At 51.1% G+C, this 17,167-nt stretch overlaps 2 protein-coding genes across 5 annotated transcripts in view; one reads left to right on the plus strand and one right to left on the minus strand.

Annotated features, from left to right (window-relative positions):
• The window catches only part of TESK2 (testis associated actin remodelling kinase 2), a 129,330-nt gene that overhangs the window by 98,255 nt on the left and 13,908 nt on the right, over window positions 1-17,167 (minus strand). The window lies entirely within an intron of this gene.
• LOC134046695 (mucin-2-like) lies at window positions 439-15,268 on the plus strand. Of its 3 annotated transcripts, none has more exons than XM_062497387.1 (5): window positions 439-526; window positions 9,896-10,360; window positions 11,419-11,748; window positions 12,079-12,239; window positions 12,380-15,268. In XM_062497387.1, the coding sequence occupies exons 1-5, from the start codon at window positions 460-462 to the stop codon at window positions 12,404-12,406; spliced, it is 1,050 nt and encodes a 349-aa protein (XP_062353371.1). In that variant the 5' UTR covers window positions 439-459; the 3' UTR covers window positions 12,407-15,268. The 3 variants fall into 3 exon arrangements, with proteins under 3 accessions (XP_062353371.1, XP_062353370.1, XP_062353372.1); XM_062497386.1 differs by having other exon boundaries at window positions 13,057-15,268; XM_062497388.1 differs by having other exon boundaries at window positions 11,443-11,748; window positions 13,057-15,268.

The raw sequence follows: 17,167 nt of genomic DNA on the forward strand, positions 1-17,167 counted from the left end.
TTAAGAGGTGGTGAGATCCTGGTCTGGGGTCATTTGAACCTGTCTGTGGGGTGATGAGATGGTGCAAACCTGGGCTAAGGATTCCCAGAACAGAGAAAGACGGGACTGGGGGTGTCCTGTCGGAACCAGGAGTGATCGCCCTGAGGGTGCCGAGGCCGGTGTCGGACTGTACCAAAGGTGTCCTGCCCGAACCCAGAGCGCCGGGGACCAGCTGGTGATGCTCCGGGCGGTCCGAACCGAACCGAGGGCGCAGGGGACCGAATCGGGACTGGACCGAGAGCGCTCTGTCCGACACGGAGATGCGGGGTACCGGGCCGGCAGTGTGGGGTCCGGCAGATGCCCCCTCCCCGTTCCTCCGGGGCCGGGGCTGGACCACGCGCCGCCCGCCCCGCCCCGGCCGCCGGCCCGCCCCGGCGCCGCCCCGGTGCCGCCGGCGGAGCCAGCGCGGATCGGCCCAGCATGGAGGGGACGCGGCGAGCCGTGCTCCACCTCGCCGCCGCCTGCTGCCTGCTCTGCGCCCTGCCAGGTATCGGGGCGTCCGCCGAGGGGTGCCGGGGCGGGGGGGATGACCGAGGGATCCCGCCGGTCTCTTCGCGGCGGGGAGCGCAGCGCCGGGACAGCCGTCGGGGCAGCGCCGGGACACGGGCTCCTCCGCCCGCTGGTGGGGCCGCGGGAGAAGGGTCTAGAAAGTCCTCCCCAGGGCTTCCCCTCCGGGGAGCAGCGCCCCGGTCCTGTCCCCCGAACTCGGGCGAAATGCCCTCGAGCCAGGGCGCCGTCGTCCCGGCGGACGCGCAGGTGAGAGGGGCCCAAGGATGCTCGGGGGGGTCCCGGGTAAGCCCCGCGCTCCGGGCAGCAGCGCGGCCGCCGGTCCCGGCCTTGCCCATACAAGGCAGCTGCTGGCAGCGCTGCTCCCGCCGGCGGAGCCACCCGCGCTCACCTCCCGCCCGGCGGGATCCCGAGGGGATGTGCAGGGAGGGGAGCGACGATCCTGGAGGCCCTCGCCCTCCGGCGTCCGGCCCTGCGAGCCTCCTGCCTCCCGCCCGGCAGCTCGTGGGTACCTACGAGTCGCTGCTGCGCTTCCCCGCGAGGGAACCCCGGACAAAGCCCGAACTCTGCCGCCTCCCGCAGCACGGCGGGACGAGGGCCCTGTGCCTGCGGGGAGAGGGGCAGGACGGATGGAGCTATTCGGGACGGAGCAGGAGCCAGACCCCGGCTCCAGGCAGACTCTCCCGGGCCATATTTCGGCTCTGCTCTACGATCAACACGTCCCCACGTGGGCGGACGCGCTCTGCAGCGTGGCGCTGACAGCCCCGTCCACCGACACCACCGAGCTTTGCCGCGTGGCTGTAATGTGGCTCGACTCGGGGGGCTGTCACCTTCCCCGTGACCCTGGCAGTGACAAAGGCTCTGTGACACTTAGGAACTTGCCCGGGACACAGGAGGCAAAACGTGTTTCTTCTTTGTGGTTGAGAAAACCCTTGGCCAGACGCTGGTCAGATCCCAGCACCGTGACGGCAGCAATAGAGACCAGGGGGTGACACACAAAAACTCAGTTTCTAATAACTAATTAGGGCCGGGAAAACCCAAGAATAGTCGCCTGTGGGGCTGAGCCCCAGCAGCGAGAGAAGCACTCAGGATGAGGTTTTGGTTGCCTGATGTGGTATAGCTGGGTTTGAGGCTGAGCACTGGGAACAGTCCCAAACCAGCGCCCTTTATATGGGCAAAGCTTCTCTCCCCACACGAGAGTGGCTGTGCTGTGATGGGGTGTGGGGAGGTGACCAGCCACTGGCAAAGGAAGGGCTCAGGATTTCCACCGCTGAAAGGAGGAGGAGCTCTGAGCTGCCGGGGGCTATATTCTGGCCCCATGTGTCACACTCTGGGCACACTGGGAAATCCTAGAGAGCCCCTTGCCCGAGCTGGCTCATAGGAACCTTCTTGCTGCAAAGTCCGAGACTCAAACTGCCAGAATGTACCAGGATTTAAGATTGCACTGAGTTGTTTTGTGATTTTTTTTTTCTGGGATCTTTGTTGCTTAGTGTCCCAATTCAAGATTCTTCACAGTGTCAGAAAATGGCACCTATGCAGCTGACCTGGCCCTTGACCTCATAGCTTTTGAATTTGCTATCTAATACCAACTGTAGTTGGAAGAGGAGATGTTTTGTGAAAATAGAAAATAGATGGAAGAGATGCCTCCAATAATAAAATGCCCCATAGCAAGCACAACCCATAATGAGACACCAGAAAATCTCAGCAGGACAGTGGTGGAGGAAAGGAACAGCTCACCCAGAGATTGGCCCCAAAGTCAGCAGTCCCTAGACAAATTTTTCCAAAAGTGGGTTTGTTCTAGCTCCATGAGCTGCTCTCAGCAGAGATTCCCTTTGCTCCTGCTGTAGGGCAGTGCCTGCTCCCACTCCCTGTCTGGGTTTGCAGCAGGACCACAGAGGAGCTCGGGCTGCTGTGGCTCCTGTGCTCTGCCCACCCCGGCCTCTCAATGCAGCCTTTCTTCACTGCCTGCGGAAATCCACTTCCTCCAGTACCATCAGCCTTACAAATAAAACCCTGAGTAATTTTGGTCTGGGCATTTTTCTGCCTCTCCCTCCTGTGCAGAGCTGCCTCGCAAGCAGCGACAACAGTGCAGGGCTAGGAGCAGCACGAGCACATAATGCCCGGTCTGTCAGCACCACTGGGGCCATGCACACAGACGGGCAGTGTGTCTGCTTCAGGGCCCCACTGCCGATTTTCCGTGACTTTTTTCCCTTTGTTTGTCCAGGGTAAGGACAAGTGGATGGACTTGGCCCCACCCTGACAAGACAGCTCCAGTTCTGCTGTGTCCAGAACTGAGCCACAGCTTGGTCCTCTCCTCTGGGTGTTTCCTCCAGCTGTGTGACCCTGCACTCCCAGCCCAACCTTTCATGTCATGCCATAACTCTTTGATGCCATTTGTACACATGCTTTTCCCTCAGCCCCAGGGGCAGGGTGGTCCTTGTCTCCCTGCTGCCCTTCCAAGAAGGCTTGACCTGTTGGGCAGGGGAAAAGCACTCACCTCCTTCAGCTCCCTTGGCCCCATCCCTCCAGACAAAGGGAAGCAGGGACTATCTAAAGCACAGAAGCCCCTGTCCCTCCTTCCTTTCCACCATGACCCTCTGGGTGGGCAGACGCAGTTCTTCCTGCAGCATTTTCCATATGTCTGTGATCATCCCCACAATGCTTTTTGGGGCATCTTTCATAGGGCTCAGCACCACTGAGGTCTGGGGTCACATCCTGAGCCCTGTAGGGCTGCCCAGGGCAGGGCAGGATGCATCCTCCAAGCCTCAGCCTATGGAACATCAGTTACCCAGCTGGAAGGACCTGGGGGGGCAGGGCTGGGCAGGCTTCCTGATGTCCAAACTTCCCCCAGTTCATGCCACGTTGCACTGGAGAGTAGGCTCCCTGCTGACATTGGGCTGCTATTAAGGCGACTGGCTTATTAATTTCTCCTAATGATGTGAATGCTTCCTCCACTGCAGCTGTGACTCCTGAGGTAAGCAGGGCCAGACTGTCTGATGCCAGAGCTCCCTGCTGTTGCTGTATTACTGGGGTTACACAACCCCAGAGAAGGGCAGGCTTCCCAGGCCATGCATGCCCTGGGTGTGCCCAGCAGCTTCTGCACAAAGGAGTCTTCATCACAGCTCAGTCTGCTACTGAGGAACAAAACCACACAACCTGAGAGTCTCCCAGGTACTTTCCTGCCAAGCAAGGTGCTCCATAGCTGGATATGGTCTTTAGAAATTCACTGGCTGCTCTAACAGTAATAGCTGAGAAAGGCAGCCAGCTCTCCCTTTTCCCTGCCACAGAAATTTAGGATAAGCCCCCTCACCTCTAAATGGGGGATCAGTGATAGAGCTTCCTGCAAACCTCTAAGAAAGAAGTTTTGTGCATTTCTCTCCCCTGGCTGGGTGAGGCGTGTCTCACATGGCAGGGCCAGGCAAATCATGACATCCTGGGGTGCTGTAACGATTGGGCTGGTGCTGCCCCACTACTGTGTGCTCTGGGCAGGTCTGTGCTGTTTTATGGTTTTCCTAGCACTGAAGTACCTGTGCTTGGTATTTATGGTGCTGTTGTCAGGTCTGTTCATCCCTGTTCCTGCAACTCTTGCTCTGCCCTGCTCTGTCATGCCACTGTTGGCTGGTTGTCCTTGTCCCCAGTGTAGTGCCATCTGTCAAGGTGGTAGCACTGCCTCCCATTTTCATTTCCCCGTGGTTCAAGCCTGTGGCCCACTATCAACAGATGCTCTGAGGAGGCATCTTCCTGCCTGCCTGGGTGCTGGGTGCTGGGCTGTCCCTCCCCACTGCCACACCATATCGCTCAGCACCCCATATCTAATCTGCCCCCGTCTCGTGCTCTGCTCGTGGCCACCTGCCTTCTCAGTCAGGAGACCTGGTTTCTATTCCTGTCCCTTACCTCAGCCCTTGCTTTGCAGTGTGCCTGGTCTGGCAGCTGTCCAGGGCTGAACTGGGTGCTCAGCACCCCCAGTTTTTATGCCTGCAGAGAAGCTTGCAGAGGCCACAAGGGGTGCAATGAATTAAACTGCTGCCATGAAGAGCTTCACTGTGGTTCCCAAGCAGGCTACAAGGTCGGATCCGTGCCTGTACCTTCCATCTGGACTCTTTGCAGCAGAGGGAGTCTGTTCAGCCTCTCTCAGCCAGGATGGGGATGGGGACAGTCCAGACATCAGCCCTGGCAGGGAGAGCACTGGAGCCTGTGGCAAATGCAGCCCTCTGGCATCCTGCCTCCATCGAGGTCCTGCAAGGTATCCAGCTGGAGCTGAGTTTACAAAGCAGTTGTCCCTTGTACCGGATCCTGTCTCTGAGCTTGTTTCATCACAATGGGGGTGTTTGCTCTACAGCATCCATGGGTGCATCTGGCACCTTCCTGAAGAGCTCCAGAAATGTCTTCTGCCACTTGTTTGTTTTGGGTTTTTTATTCCAGGAAAAGACATCAGGCTCAGCTAGTATCTAATCAGGAACTATTCCAGTTTTGCTTTTAAATGAAATGAAGAGCCTCGGTTTTAAATCCCACTATATGGTTTTATTTCCATTTATACTCAAGCTTTTTTCCTTGAAGAGATTGTCTAATTATTGTTGGTTGGTAGCCATAAAATGTAATAACTGGCAACAGAAGATAATTTCCACACTTAATGAATAGTTTGCCAAACAGCAAGATATAACTGTTTTGATACATACAGGTTAAAGTTTATGCTGTTACTTTTTAAATATTGTATTTTTCCATTTTACTATGTCATTTGTGAGTGGAGCTCTTACACTTAAATGGAAATTGAATTCATTTAGTGCGCCAAAATAGCATTGTAGGAAGGTTTGGGTGCCTTTTCAATGAATCAGAGCAGTGGTTCGACATGTGTTCTGTATGAAGTTGATTTAAGTGAGGTGCTATCCTCAGACAGTGGTAGCCTATTCAAGAGGATACACCAGGGAGTCCTGCTCACATGGGCACTTTCTCTGAAATCCTGGGTGAATCCTCATCTTCGTGCTTAGCTCTCACCTGGGACTCTGTGCACCTTTTCCAGTGGTGGTGCAGCCTGCACCCTGCTGTCCTGCTCTCCCTCAGGCCCCAGGAGCCAGCCTGCCATAGGCTTCCTCCCCTTCATCTCATCCTAAGGGATTTTAACAAGTGTTCAAGTCTATGGATTTGAGCTGGGTTGGTTTCTGACCTTTGGGGAGCTCAGGCTGCTGTTTCTGTCAGACAGGAAGGAGGGTGCAGAGGATGCTGCTGAGAGTAGCAGGAGGGGTGTGACAGAAGCTTGTTGAGGGGGCTTGTCCAGCTGAGGCCCTGCTCTATGTCACTGTTTTATCCTGAGAAGCAAATAGATAGATGGTGCTGTGGCTGCTGTGGCAGAGGATGGAGACCGCGGTCCCCACTCTGTGTGACTACCCTGGCACAGCAGTGACTCTGTGCTGCTTGTGCAAATCTTCCTCAATCCCTTGCTTGGCCCCAGTTCTGAATCTTGAACAGGGAGCACAAGGCAGGAATGGCCCCGTTTCCTGCAGAGCTCGCTTCCTTCACTCCTGTTACGGCATAATTTTACCATGTCTGTTCTGGAGCTGGTGGGAGCTTGGGTTGATACGTGGAGGTCCCTCAGTGCTGTCAGACAGTGCTGGAGAGGGTTCGAAGCTGTGGGCTGATGTTCAGAGCCCTCCCTTCCCTCAAGGAGCTGGGAGTGTTTCCTGCCCTTGTTGAAGGAAGGGGTTATTTCTTGGCTGACTGCATCCCTCCTCCCCTGGGACCACTGTCTTCCTTTGCCCTTCTTGTTTCCCAGACAGAGATCACTGCAGTCAGCACAGTCTGATGGGAGCTGCTGTTCCAAACCCCCCAGCCCTGCCCTGATGTGGTCTGGTATCTCTGGTTCTCACCACGCACAGGCTGAGCCTGGAGACAGATGCAGCACAGACACAGGGCAGGAGTGGGGCTGTGGCCAGGGGCCCAGCTCTGCTTCAGCAGGCACCTCAGTGTAACCAAAGCAAGCTCACCCCTGGTCCCCTGTCAGGGAAACAGATATTCTTATGGTCAGAGGCCTTGGGACAGTCGTATCTGCTTTGTTATGGATCTAAGGGTGAGTGCACCTTTACCAGCTGTCCTGGGGTGCTGCAACCATCAGGTCTTGGAGAATCAGAAAAGGAGAAGCATTCACATTAACTTTTTATTTGCATCTGAAACAAGAAGGATATGGTTCCCTCTTGTCTCCTGGAGCTGGTGAGGGCGATGCCTTAGGCAGTACAGTCATGGCTTTCCTGGCATGTGGAGAAGGAAGCAGAGCTTCTCCAGGGAGACGCCAGAGGAACTAGCTCTGACCTGCATCTCTATAGGTAACCGATATACAGCGAAAACCATCAGCATCCAGTGACTGGGGCAGCAACAACTGCTGGAGCTGGGGATTTTCCGACCTGTTGGGTACCAAGCTCCAGAGCAGATCAGGAGCTGGACCCTCGAGGATCCCATGCGGGATCCCGTGCAGGGTTTGCTGGGTCTCCCCAGCACAGGCAACTGCAGCAGTTCTCTGCTCTTCCCTCTCTACTGCAGGGTTTGCCCCGGGTTTCATTTGCGTGGCCATAGGTTGCTCTTTTGGATGGATGATAAAACTGGCAAAGCAAGCTGTGGCATTGCAGCAAGGCCCTTTGGACGAGTGTTTTTATTTTAAACTAAAACTGAAGTAAAACTCAGTTTGTACCTTTTAACATCATCAGCTCACAAGAACAAGTTGTGGCTCTGGGGGATTTCCCCAGGTGCTTTGCTTGGTGAGTGTGTGCTGGCTTTGGATGTGCCCTAGGCCCTTAGGAGCTGACAGATGGGTGATGGGGATCTTTTGTCTGCCTGTCCCCGGGTGATCAGGATTTACTCGGTCCTTTGTTTCCTTGGCCATTTTCAGGCTCTTGCCTTCTCTATCTTCCCACCATCATCTCTTAATGTCTTGAATCTTTGTGTTAGTCTGGATTAGACTCTCTTTTTTTTCAGTCTCTCCTTTGTTTCCTGAGCTGGGTATACAGCATGTGCTGGGCTGCATGACTTGCTAATTGAGGTGCCATCAACACTTGCCAAACTCAAAGCCAGTCCCTTGTTCCTCACCTGCCAATTTAAAATCTCTTCTGCAATTCTCTGCAAACCAGGTTTTACACACCACAGTGCTGTGTTACACCAGAGCGGCCCCATCCATCCGGGAACCATTTTCTTTTGTAGTGATGGACACCAGATAATTTTGTGGGAAGAAGCTGAGTGGCTTCTTGGAGACAAGAGCTTAGGGAAATGCCAGTCCCACTAACTCTCCCTCTTGCAGACAGCAGGAAGCTGTGCGTGCAGCAGGGTGCGGGCAGCTGCTTGTCCCCACAAGCCTTCCTGCCCCACTGCACCTCGTGGCAGGGGTGCCAGTTCCTCACATGCAGGGAGGTGTCCTGGTGTATGGCACCCATCTTGCCTATCACTTTTCAAGTCAGAAACCGGCATGATGGTTTCAGAGTTGCTCAAGCCTTTGTGCAAGACAGCTCTCCACAAACCTTTCCTCTGCATGACTCAAGTCATGACTTGCCACCCTATGAGAGGCTGTCCCAGGCACAGGCCAGCTATTCAGAGCGGCACATAGCCAGGCTTGCCACTGGCCAGGCACCTGGCCACCACCTTTCCTGTTTACCCCACAGTGACAGCAGGGCTCAATGTCTCTGGCTGTGTAGGAGCAGGTAGTTGGGTGTTTACTGAGCAAGCATCTGGAGCTGGTGGGATGCCACCCCGTGCTGAATAGCAGTGCTGTGTTTATGGCTGGAAATTGTAACATGAAGACCTGTGCCTTTTGGTGCCTGGTTCCAGGAAACCCAGCACTCAGCTCTTTTCCTTCCAGGTGTTATTGGTGTATCCTATACCTGAGCTCCATGGCAGAGTGGCTGACTTTATTTGCAGGCCAATGCACATCTGGATCCAGGCGAGGCCAAAGGGAACATCACTTAGGCCTTTGGTGTTCATATTTAAGTTGCCCCAGCTGGAGTTCCCTGTGAGAGCTCATTCTCTGAATGTGCTGAGCAGGGTTGTGCATCCCTGCGGGAGCTCTCCTGGGACTGGGGCCCCAGGCTGGGGAAATACAGCTCCATCAGGCTGCTCCAGGGCTTTGAATTCTCCAGCTGGTCAGGATACTGCAAAGGTCTTGAGAGAGCGATGTATTGTGTCTTTTTTTAGGGCCTGTCAAGTGCTGTAGCTGGAGAAGAGCTCTGATAACTCTATCTATTCTGAAGAGCTTTTAAAAACTGCTGAAATTTCCAAAAAACAGTATAAGAATGGGCTGCATTGCTGGCTTCTTGCTGATAGTATCTGCTTTGGATGCTTCTTCACTGTGGAGAGAAAGGGCATGATGATGGATTTGCTTCAGTACCTTTATTTTTTTTCTGTAATTAGCTCATCAGTCCTCTGTGGCCTGGATAGAAGCTTTAACAGAAATTGTCAAAATATTGACTATGAGATGTTTTTAAGTTGAAGAGTCCATCCTGATGTGGCTACATTTCTCTGTTTTCTTCCTGTTTATACCCTGAAAAACCCCTCACAGGATCTGTGTTTATGAACAGGCAGTGTCAGAGCCTTGTGGTTTTCCTCCTCCCGTATGTTGTCACACTGACTAGTAGCTGTGATCTGGGGCATCCTTGTTTGCTGCAGGTTCCCTTCAGGCAAGCTGCCCCTTTTTGCTGTAATGGGAGGCTGAGTAGCTCCCCATTGCTATGACAACAGTTGCACTTCTCGGTGGTGATGTGTTCATAAATAGCTTAAGAAGGTGGCTCCCAGAGCACATCCCAGCCCTGTTAGCTATAGTACCCTTGCTACCCATTTCACCTTTCCCTCTAGCAGAATCCCACACTACTACTAAGGTGACTCACAATATATGCTTTACCTTTGCCATCCACAGTGTTTTTAAATATCACTTTTCTCTGCTTCATTGGGCCAGGGGAGCTAGAGAGTCTTCTTCCACATTTTCCTCATTTGAGGTTTTTCAGCACCACTTTTGACTCTTTCTCAATGAACCGAAGAAGACTTATCTAAATTTCTTACAGAATCAGGTCCCAGGTGATACTTTTAACAAACCCAAATCCTCTAAAAATGTTTAAAAGTTGCTCGAGGATAGAGGGATTGGTGGTGCTGACCCTAGAGAACAACAGCACAGGACTTGAGGGAGAGGAGGGCAAAGGATAAATCCCCTAGAACAGGTCCCTGCCTCAAAAGCCAGGATGACAGAGGAGCTGTTTGAATCCCTTTCCCAAGTGTGAACCTGTGCTGGAATTGGAATTAAGGGGCTAAAGAAGTTCCATTTCTGTCCTTCCCCTCTGTTTCTCCTCTCACTGTGAGATCTCTGACAAACTTCTCTGTTCCATAGGAGAGGGTCAGAAGACAGGAGAGCCCTTGGCGTCACCATCACCTTTTGCTAGCTCAGCACTAACCTCACATCAGCCAAGGGAAGCCTCTGACTTCATTCATACTGCCATTCCTCAGACAAGCCTGGAGAAAAACTTGACTGCTGCAACACTCAGTACCACTGGGGCCCACGCTGCAGAGGTGGATGATGCCTTCATCCCCACCACCTCTATGGCAGGCTCTGAGGCAGAGAGACTGCAGGCTTCTACCACTGCCAATCCTGGGGACATCACAGTCACACATCCTGAGCATGACAACATGAGCTTGTCAGTCAACAGCAGCACTGAAATCCCCTCCCCTACCTTGACTGCCAGCACACTGGAAGAAAACCAGCCCAGCCATGAAGCCACAGAGCCTTTCAGCACAACTGAAGAAGCGGATGATGCCAGCAGTGCAACCCCCACATCTCCTCTGAACACTGTGCCAGGTGAGGTTTTGCCTTTACTGCCTGTGCACAAAGTCCTGCCTCAAGGATGCACAACCTGGAAATGTCTGAGTACTCTCCTGGTAACTGGAGAGAGAGAGAATAAGAGAATGAGACACTAAGCAGAGCCACTTCAGTGCAACTTATTTGCAGAAATGTTAGTTCATAATCCTCTTTGCAAACCTCATTAATTTTGTTATTAATTGTGCTGGCTGCTTTCTGATGAGGACATTGATTGTGTGCAGGGACATCCTTCATATATCTAATCTGAAACAACATGCCTGAGCAGTACTGCCCAGCTGTGCCTTTCTGACATCAGGGCTGGGTGCTCAATGGGAGCCTCCCCAGAGAAGCACGCTCTCCCTTAACACAAAACATGGAGATGGGCACGCACAAGTGACAGCTCATCCATCCCTGGGCAACCAGAGGAAACCCTACCATGCCTTCAGATCCCTCTGGGCAGCATGGGGATTGGCTATAGGTCTGCAATATGAATTTTGCCCACCTTGAGGCCTGCCAGGCTGTCACACACCCCGATGCAAGGCAGATCACTGATTTGCAATATGTTCATGCTCAACTGCATTGTTTTCCCTGGCTTGTGTCACATGGTCCTGCTGTTCTGTGACACACTGACACAGCCTCAGGGGATGGTGCTACCCAGTCCCTGGGCAGCCTCCTTTGTGCTCCCTGTAAGGAGGGATGAGAGGCATTTCCCAGTGTCTTTCTCTGGGGTGATCCCCAGCTATGTGGAGAGTTTTTTAAGCTTGTCTGCTTGTCCTTTGTCCCCAAGGACAGGCCTTGTGGGTCCAGCTGAGGTTGCCTGACATTTCAGATTGGCACATATGAAAACTGAGAGGACTTTCTGAGCATTGTGTGTTATAGTGTGTCTCAGCTGTGGCTGTGCTAAAGGTTCTGCTTGTTTTCCAAAGGATGGATAATAAGCTGCTATTCCCATAGTCTCAGCAGTCTTTCTTACAGTCTTGCTTCCATCTTATCCCGTCCCACAGAACAGTGTGCTTGCACTGGATCCTTTGAAATAACTGCTTGTTCCTATTTTGCAGCAACAACTAACAGCTCTCATTCAGGGCTTTTTGATGGGCAGACCCCGGGGTCCACAGCAGCAAGTTCTGAAACCAAGCCAGGAACGAGCCCTGTGGGTGCCACAGAGGAGAGCACTGTAGAGTCCAGAACTTCCTCTGCTCCCATCTCCATTGTATGGAACACGTCCTTTGCTGCTGCCTCCAGTACTGTGATGGGGACTCCCTTTGTGACCAGCTCCACACCTGCCAGCACAGCTGCCATCCCCACCAGCACACCTACACTGGCACAGTCATTGGAGCCCAGGCACAAGAAGGCTTCTGTGGTGGATGTTGGTGATGATGACAATTCAGGTAAATGCTCTGCTTTTAATGGGCTGCCCAGGGAGGTTGTGGAGCCACTGTCCCTGGAGGTGTTTAAGGAAAGACTGGATGTGGCACTCAATACCATGGTCTGGTTGACAAGGTGGTGTTAGGTCGTAGGTTGGACTGATAATTGCAGAGGTCTCTTCCTAATAGATTTCTGTAATTCTTTTGTACCTGTTCTCATAAAACATGGCAAAGGGTTGGAACTATCTCAAATTGACTCTTGCTTGTACTGAGCAGAGCCAGAAAAGACAGAGCTTGGGCTGTTTCAGCCCTTGAAGGCTCTCCTTTGGCCTCATTCTCTTGGTCTCCTTGCAGAGCTACCCAGTTTGGCTGGTAAAACGAGGGCTGATCCCTTGGTAATCACTGTGATCTCCCTCTTCATTGTCATGGTGGGCATCCTGGGCCTGGTGGGCTTCTTGCGCTACCGCCAGCACAACAACCGCATGGAGTTCCGGCGCCTGCAGGACCTGCCCATGGTGAGTCGTGCCTTCAGCCCAGCCTGATGCGGGCTGGCTTGCCACTGACTGCTTTGCAGTTCTCCTTCTATCTACATTAGCAATGCTTTGGGTATTTGCAGCAGCACTGATGCTGATCACACACTCCTGTTCCTCCTTAGGTCCCTCTCCTTCCATCCAAGGTTTGAATCAAGACAGCAAGTCTCAAGGCTGGGCACTAAAGAAGCTCTCTGCCTTCCCCTCACTCTGCAGGGGAATGCTGAGAGGTTAGAGAGAGGAAGGAGAGCTCCATCCAGGCTAGTCCTGAAATGACGCCTTCCTAACCTCTCCTCCTGTTTTCTGACACATTTGCTTTGTAACTATGACAAAGCAGATTTTATGCTTTGTACCAGGGAGGTTGTCTGTTTGTCTGTCTGTCTGTCTGTGTTTGATCCTTTGGGAATATAAAAATATATGAGGGTTCCAGAGGCTGGACTAAGAAGCTGCAAATAACTCCCTGAACTTTCTGGGATAGAGGAGTACTGCAGCTAGCAAGCAAGCTGATGCTGTTTCAAGCTGAGTGAAGTTTTCAGCAGCCAGAATTTTCCACATCCTTTCAGCAGGCAGGCAGTTCCTGCACACACCTCTTCTCTCCAAATGATGCAGCAGGAGGGAGACTTGTCAGTTCAAAGATCCAGGAACTACACAGTGACAGCATTTAGGTGGATGGCTGGGCAGATGACCACAGTGTGATGGTGTGGCTGAGAAGGCTGTGCTGCCTGCACAGCAGTCTCCCAGGCTGGGACCATGATGCCATCATGCAGACATCTCATTAAAGCACCCTCTTCTCTGCTTCTAGGATGACATGATGGAGGACACCCCTCTCTCCCTCTACAGCTACTAGGCAACCAGGCTGTCCACTGTCCAGAGGAAAAGGCCTTGAGGACTTGGTCTCAGACGATCTGCTGAGGAATGAGGGGCTGTGATTTGCACACAACTGAAAGATCCTCTTCAGATGGTTTTTGGTTTTAGATGTTTTAAATAGTTCAGTGTTGAAGTTTCTATGCTGCGAATCAGAGCCCAAGTCTGACCCTTTTTTCCAGGCTCTCCTCAAAACAATGCTCTGAAGAGGTGTCTCCTCCTTTTAGTGTGGCAACCAATTAGCCAAGATAACCTTTGCCATGGTGTTCTGCATGGTGCATTGATCTCTTCTGTTCGTCCTGGTGGCTGCTGCCTTCAAAGGAGGTGGGCAAGTGATCCAGACTAGGGTTCTTAACACTGGTGGTGTCAGCATAGTGCCAGCAAAGGAGACTGGTGTTTTCTGAGGAAGCCAAGGATGTGGAAATCAGTTCTCTTGGGCTCCCTCTTCTTCTGTATTTTTAAGGTTGTTTGTTTTGGGGGTTTTCTTGCACTTTTTTTGTTCCTGTTTCAGCTTTAGTCACAGGATTGGTGTTACCCATCCTGAAATACCTACCAGGAGGATGAAAGACTATACTGCTTCCTTCCTAGATGCATACCTTTTCTCTTTAACTAGGGAAAAAAGTTTTGTGGCCACTGGAGAAGTGCCCCTGCTACTTGATGTTGCTTTGAAGTTGTTGAGAGGAAAATGAACATAATGTTAGCTTAACCAAGCTTGATAGGACTCAGTCTATTGCCAATTAGACACGCTAATTTGGTCTCACCAAAATTAGGAAACCGTGTCTCCTACACTTTATGCTTTTGGCATATGTGTAAATTCCTTTCCCATGCTCAGTAAATGCTTTAGTCCATTTCCTTGCCTGGGCTAACACAAGCGTTTCCTCAGGTACCTCCCATTTTGCTTCCACTATCTGGCTGCTGGAAGTTGTTGTACAGAACTGGTACTTTGCTCTCCCTCCTGTGCTATGCAAGGTCAGAGCTTCTCTACTTTCCGATGTTGATCTTTTGAGCCAGTTGGTGTCTTGTCATGAGGACAGATCCTGGATGCAGGTGCCTTCCTCCCCTTCCCTTTCTTGGTGTTATGCTGATTAGATTCTGCACTTTTGCCTCAAAATATCACTGCTGTAGACTGTATCCGAGGCTCTTGAGGACTCTCCAGGAAACCCATAGATCAGAGCCTCTGAGTGTGAATGAGAGGATCTTTTGCTGCCCTTGTCTCAGAAAGACCAGGGTGTGTGTGACATGACAGTCTTCATGTATACACCTGCTCCTGTTTTCTAACTCACATTTAACTGCAGGTAAATGGAAACACATGCCTTCTCTAGAGTGTTTGATTTTTGACTAAGCCAGTTGTTCCCTCAGGATACAGCAAGGGCTAGAGTTTATCTGCCACATTGCTCTTACAAGCCTCAGTTTCTCCTCTCCTTTCAGTAGCAACATCACTGAACCCCACAAAGGACAGATACCAGGCCTCACTTGCAAAAGTACCTTTTTTTTTCCCAGTGCTGTTATTGGTTGTTGTAGCAGGGAAAGGGGAATTTCCCCATCAGCTGAGCTCAAGTTACCTGAAAAGCTCAAAGGTGAAGCAGAACGGGTCTGGGTCAAATAGATGAACTGGGTAAGGCAGCAGTTCCTCCTCCCTGTGTTGCTGCTTCCAGAGTGGCTGACAAATGGCTGCAGTGCAGTTGTGCTTCAGCTGTTGGCTTTAACCTTCCGTCTGTGTATTGATGCCCAGTAAAATAGAGAAGAGGGTTGGTTCTCTCCTGTGATTGCATGAGAACTAAAGAGCAATTGTCACTACTCCAAAGCTTTTGTATCAAGCATTGTCTGCACAGAGTGATCTCCTTAGCTACAGACTTGTTTCTCCTGCCGGAGGGCAGGGTGCTACTGGTTTTCGGCACAAAGTTGGCAAGTTAGTGGTGGAAAATAGAACTCCATCCTGGCTGGAACTGGTGCAGGCTGGCATATCTGGGAAGTGTGTCTGCACACAATCAAAAGGGCAGGGGCTGGTTGTTGTGGTTTCCCATGCATCTCTGTCCAGGGGAAAGGGGTGAGGAAGAAAACTCGCCCAACACCAAAGTGCAACTTCGTTTGTAAAATATGTTGATAGTGGATTTTTTTTTTCTGCAATAAAGTTACAAATGCCAACAGTGTCTCAGTCATCATATTTTCATTGTAAACATCTAACTGAAAAGCTTTTATATATCACAATGAATCCTGTGATAGATAAACAGCAGCAGTTTGGGGCACAAAGACTCAGAGAGCTGATAACTAGAAAATGCCAGACAGCTATGAACCATAGCTGTGACAATTCAGAAGGACACCACCCCCTCCCTTGTCCTCCTTGTCAGGGTCATTCCTGGTCTGGGTCGACTAAGATTAGTTTGTGTACAATTAATCAGAAATCTGTCTTAGAGAACTACACTAGACCAAATAATTTAATCTCCACCTTTAGACTCCCTTCCTTTGCCCCTGATTTAAGATATTCTCATGTCATCTGTAACCCCAAACCTTATTTACAGAAATATCCCAAAAGCCAGCCTAATCCAAACCTAACTAGCATCATCTGACATCTTCTTTGCATAGTACATCAGACAAAGCAAATTGAAAGGCACATATTTCTTTTGGTTTTACTTTAAATCTGTTTTGAACTCTTCCCTTCAGAGCTCAGACCCGCAGGGAGGTAAGTGCTCAAAATCCCAGCATCTCCTTCAGACCTGGTAAGAGTCTCTCCTGAGCTAAGAGTCTCTCCTAGCTGTTAAAATACTTTGGCAAAATCAGTCAGCTCATGTCGCAGATTGCATGTATTAAAGATTTTCTATTGCAAAAGTGAAATGTGGTGAGTGAAACTACTTGGTAATTTGGCTTATACTGTTTTCTAGAGAGTTCCCACAACAAATCTAGAAAAGCAAATCCTTGGAAGATCTTGAGCAAGTGGAGAGCAAGCAAAAACTTCGTAGACTAGCAAAGTGTTTGCTGAGTAATCTGAAGACATGAGGGTGAACTCTAAACCCTGCAGAGATTTCAGTCCTGTCCCAACACACAACCATACAAAACAGAACAAACATGCCACAACTAAGCCAGTCTTCTCAGGGCTAAAGTCAGCCATTCTGGTGGTTTATATTGGAGCATTCTCTATTCTGCCTTTTTACCACTAAACCCACTCAGAGCTGATTCATTCTCTGCAGAACAAACTGCCTTAGAGAGGTAGCTCAGAGCAGGGCTGTGTTAGCTGGAGAGGCAGCAGCACGACAAGCTTGTGCAGGCAGCCACCCCTGGGACACATGAAGCTTTGTGCCTTTGCCCAGTCTTGTTCTTGACCTTCCAGCCAGATGATGCAACCTCTGAGGTGGCCAGGTTTGGAGATGGACCATGGGCCAGTTGTGTGGACTTCACCTTTCCTGTGCAGCAAAGAGAACTGACAGAACCAGAAACCAGCTATTGCCAGCTTCTGCACTTCTCCTTGGACATAGCTGTTGCTTCTGATGAGGTTTAGTTTTAATGCCTCTTAGGCTAAGGCACGATTATCTTACTAATTAGCAGGGGACCAAGAATCAGCTGGATCACTTGGGTTGAAAGTTAAATAGAAAGGAAAGAAACATAGGTAAAAGAAAACCAGAGTTTGAGACCCATCTGCCTCCTCTGCCCTTCCTTCCCCCTCTCTCCAGACTCATGTTTTGAAGGGAAGGGGATTTGAGAAGCTGAAAAGTGACAGTCCTAGAGGTCCTGTGCCATGGGCAGGGCTACCTGTGCTTCTTGCCATTTCTCTGCCCACTCAGTTGTTTTTCATGTCTCAGTGTCTGTATTTTAGCTTTAGACACTGTATTTAACCATCGTGTAACACTGCAAGTCTGTAAATAAGGCTGCAGAGGGTGTTCAGAGACAGAGAAACTGCCACAAGGAGCACTGAAGTGGACAAGGCAGTTTGTGGTTCTTGTAAAACCAATCATCCCATAAGGATTTCCCATGGATAATAGTCTTCTGTGCTTGCTATGACTTAAAGCAGAAGGAAAAAGGCATTCCACTGATCCAGGAAGCAGGAGTACAGGAGC

The sequence above is a fragment of the Cinclus cinclus genome, chromosome 8 (genome assembly GCF_963662255.1).
Source record: "Cinclus cinclus chromosome 8, bCinCin1.1, whole genome shotgun sequence".
NCBI lineage: Eukaryota > Metazoa > Chordata > Aves > Passeriformes > Cinclidae > Cinclus > Cinclus cinclus.

Bases quoted from the DNA above. Each gene is read 5' to 3' on its own strand.
- LOC134046695 (XM_062497386.1), top strand. From the start codon at position 460: ATGGAGGGGACGCGGCGAGCCGTGCTCCACCTCGCCGCCGCCTGCTGC. The intron at 11,749-12,078 runs GTAAATGCTCTG...GTCTCCTTGCAG, and splicing joins TGGTGATGATGACAATTCAG to AGCTACCCAGTTTGGCTGGT. The intron at 12,240-13,056 runs GTGAGTCGTGCC...CTCTGCTTCTAG, and splicing joins GCCTGCAGGACCTGCCCATG to GATGACATGATGGAGGACAC.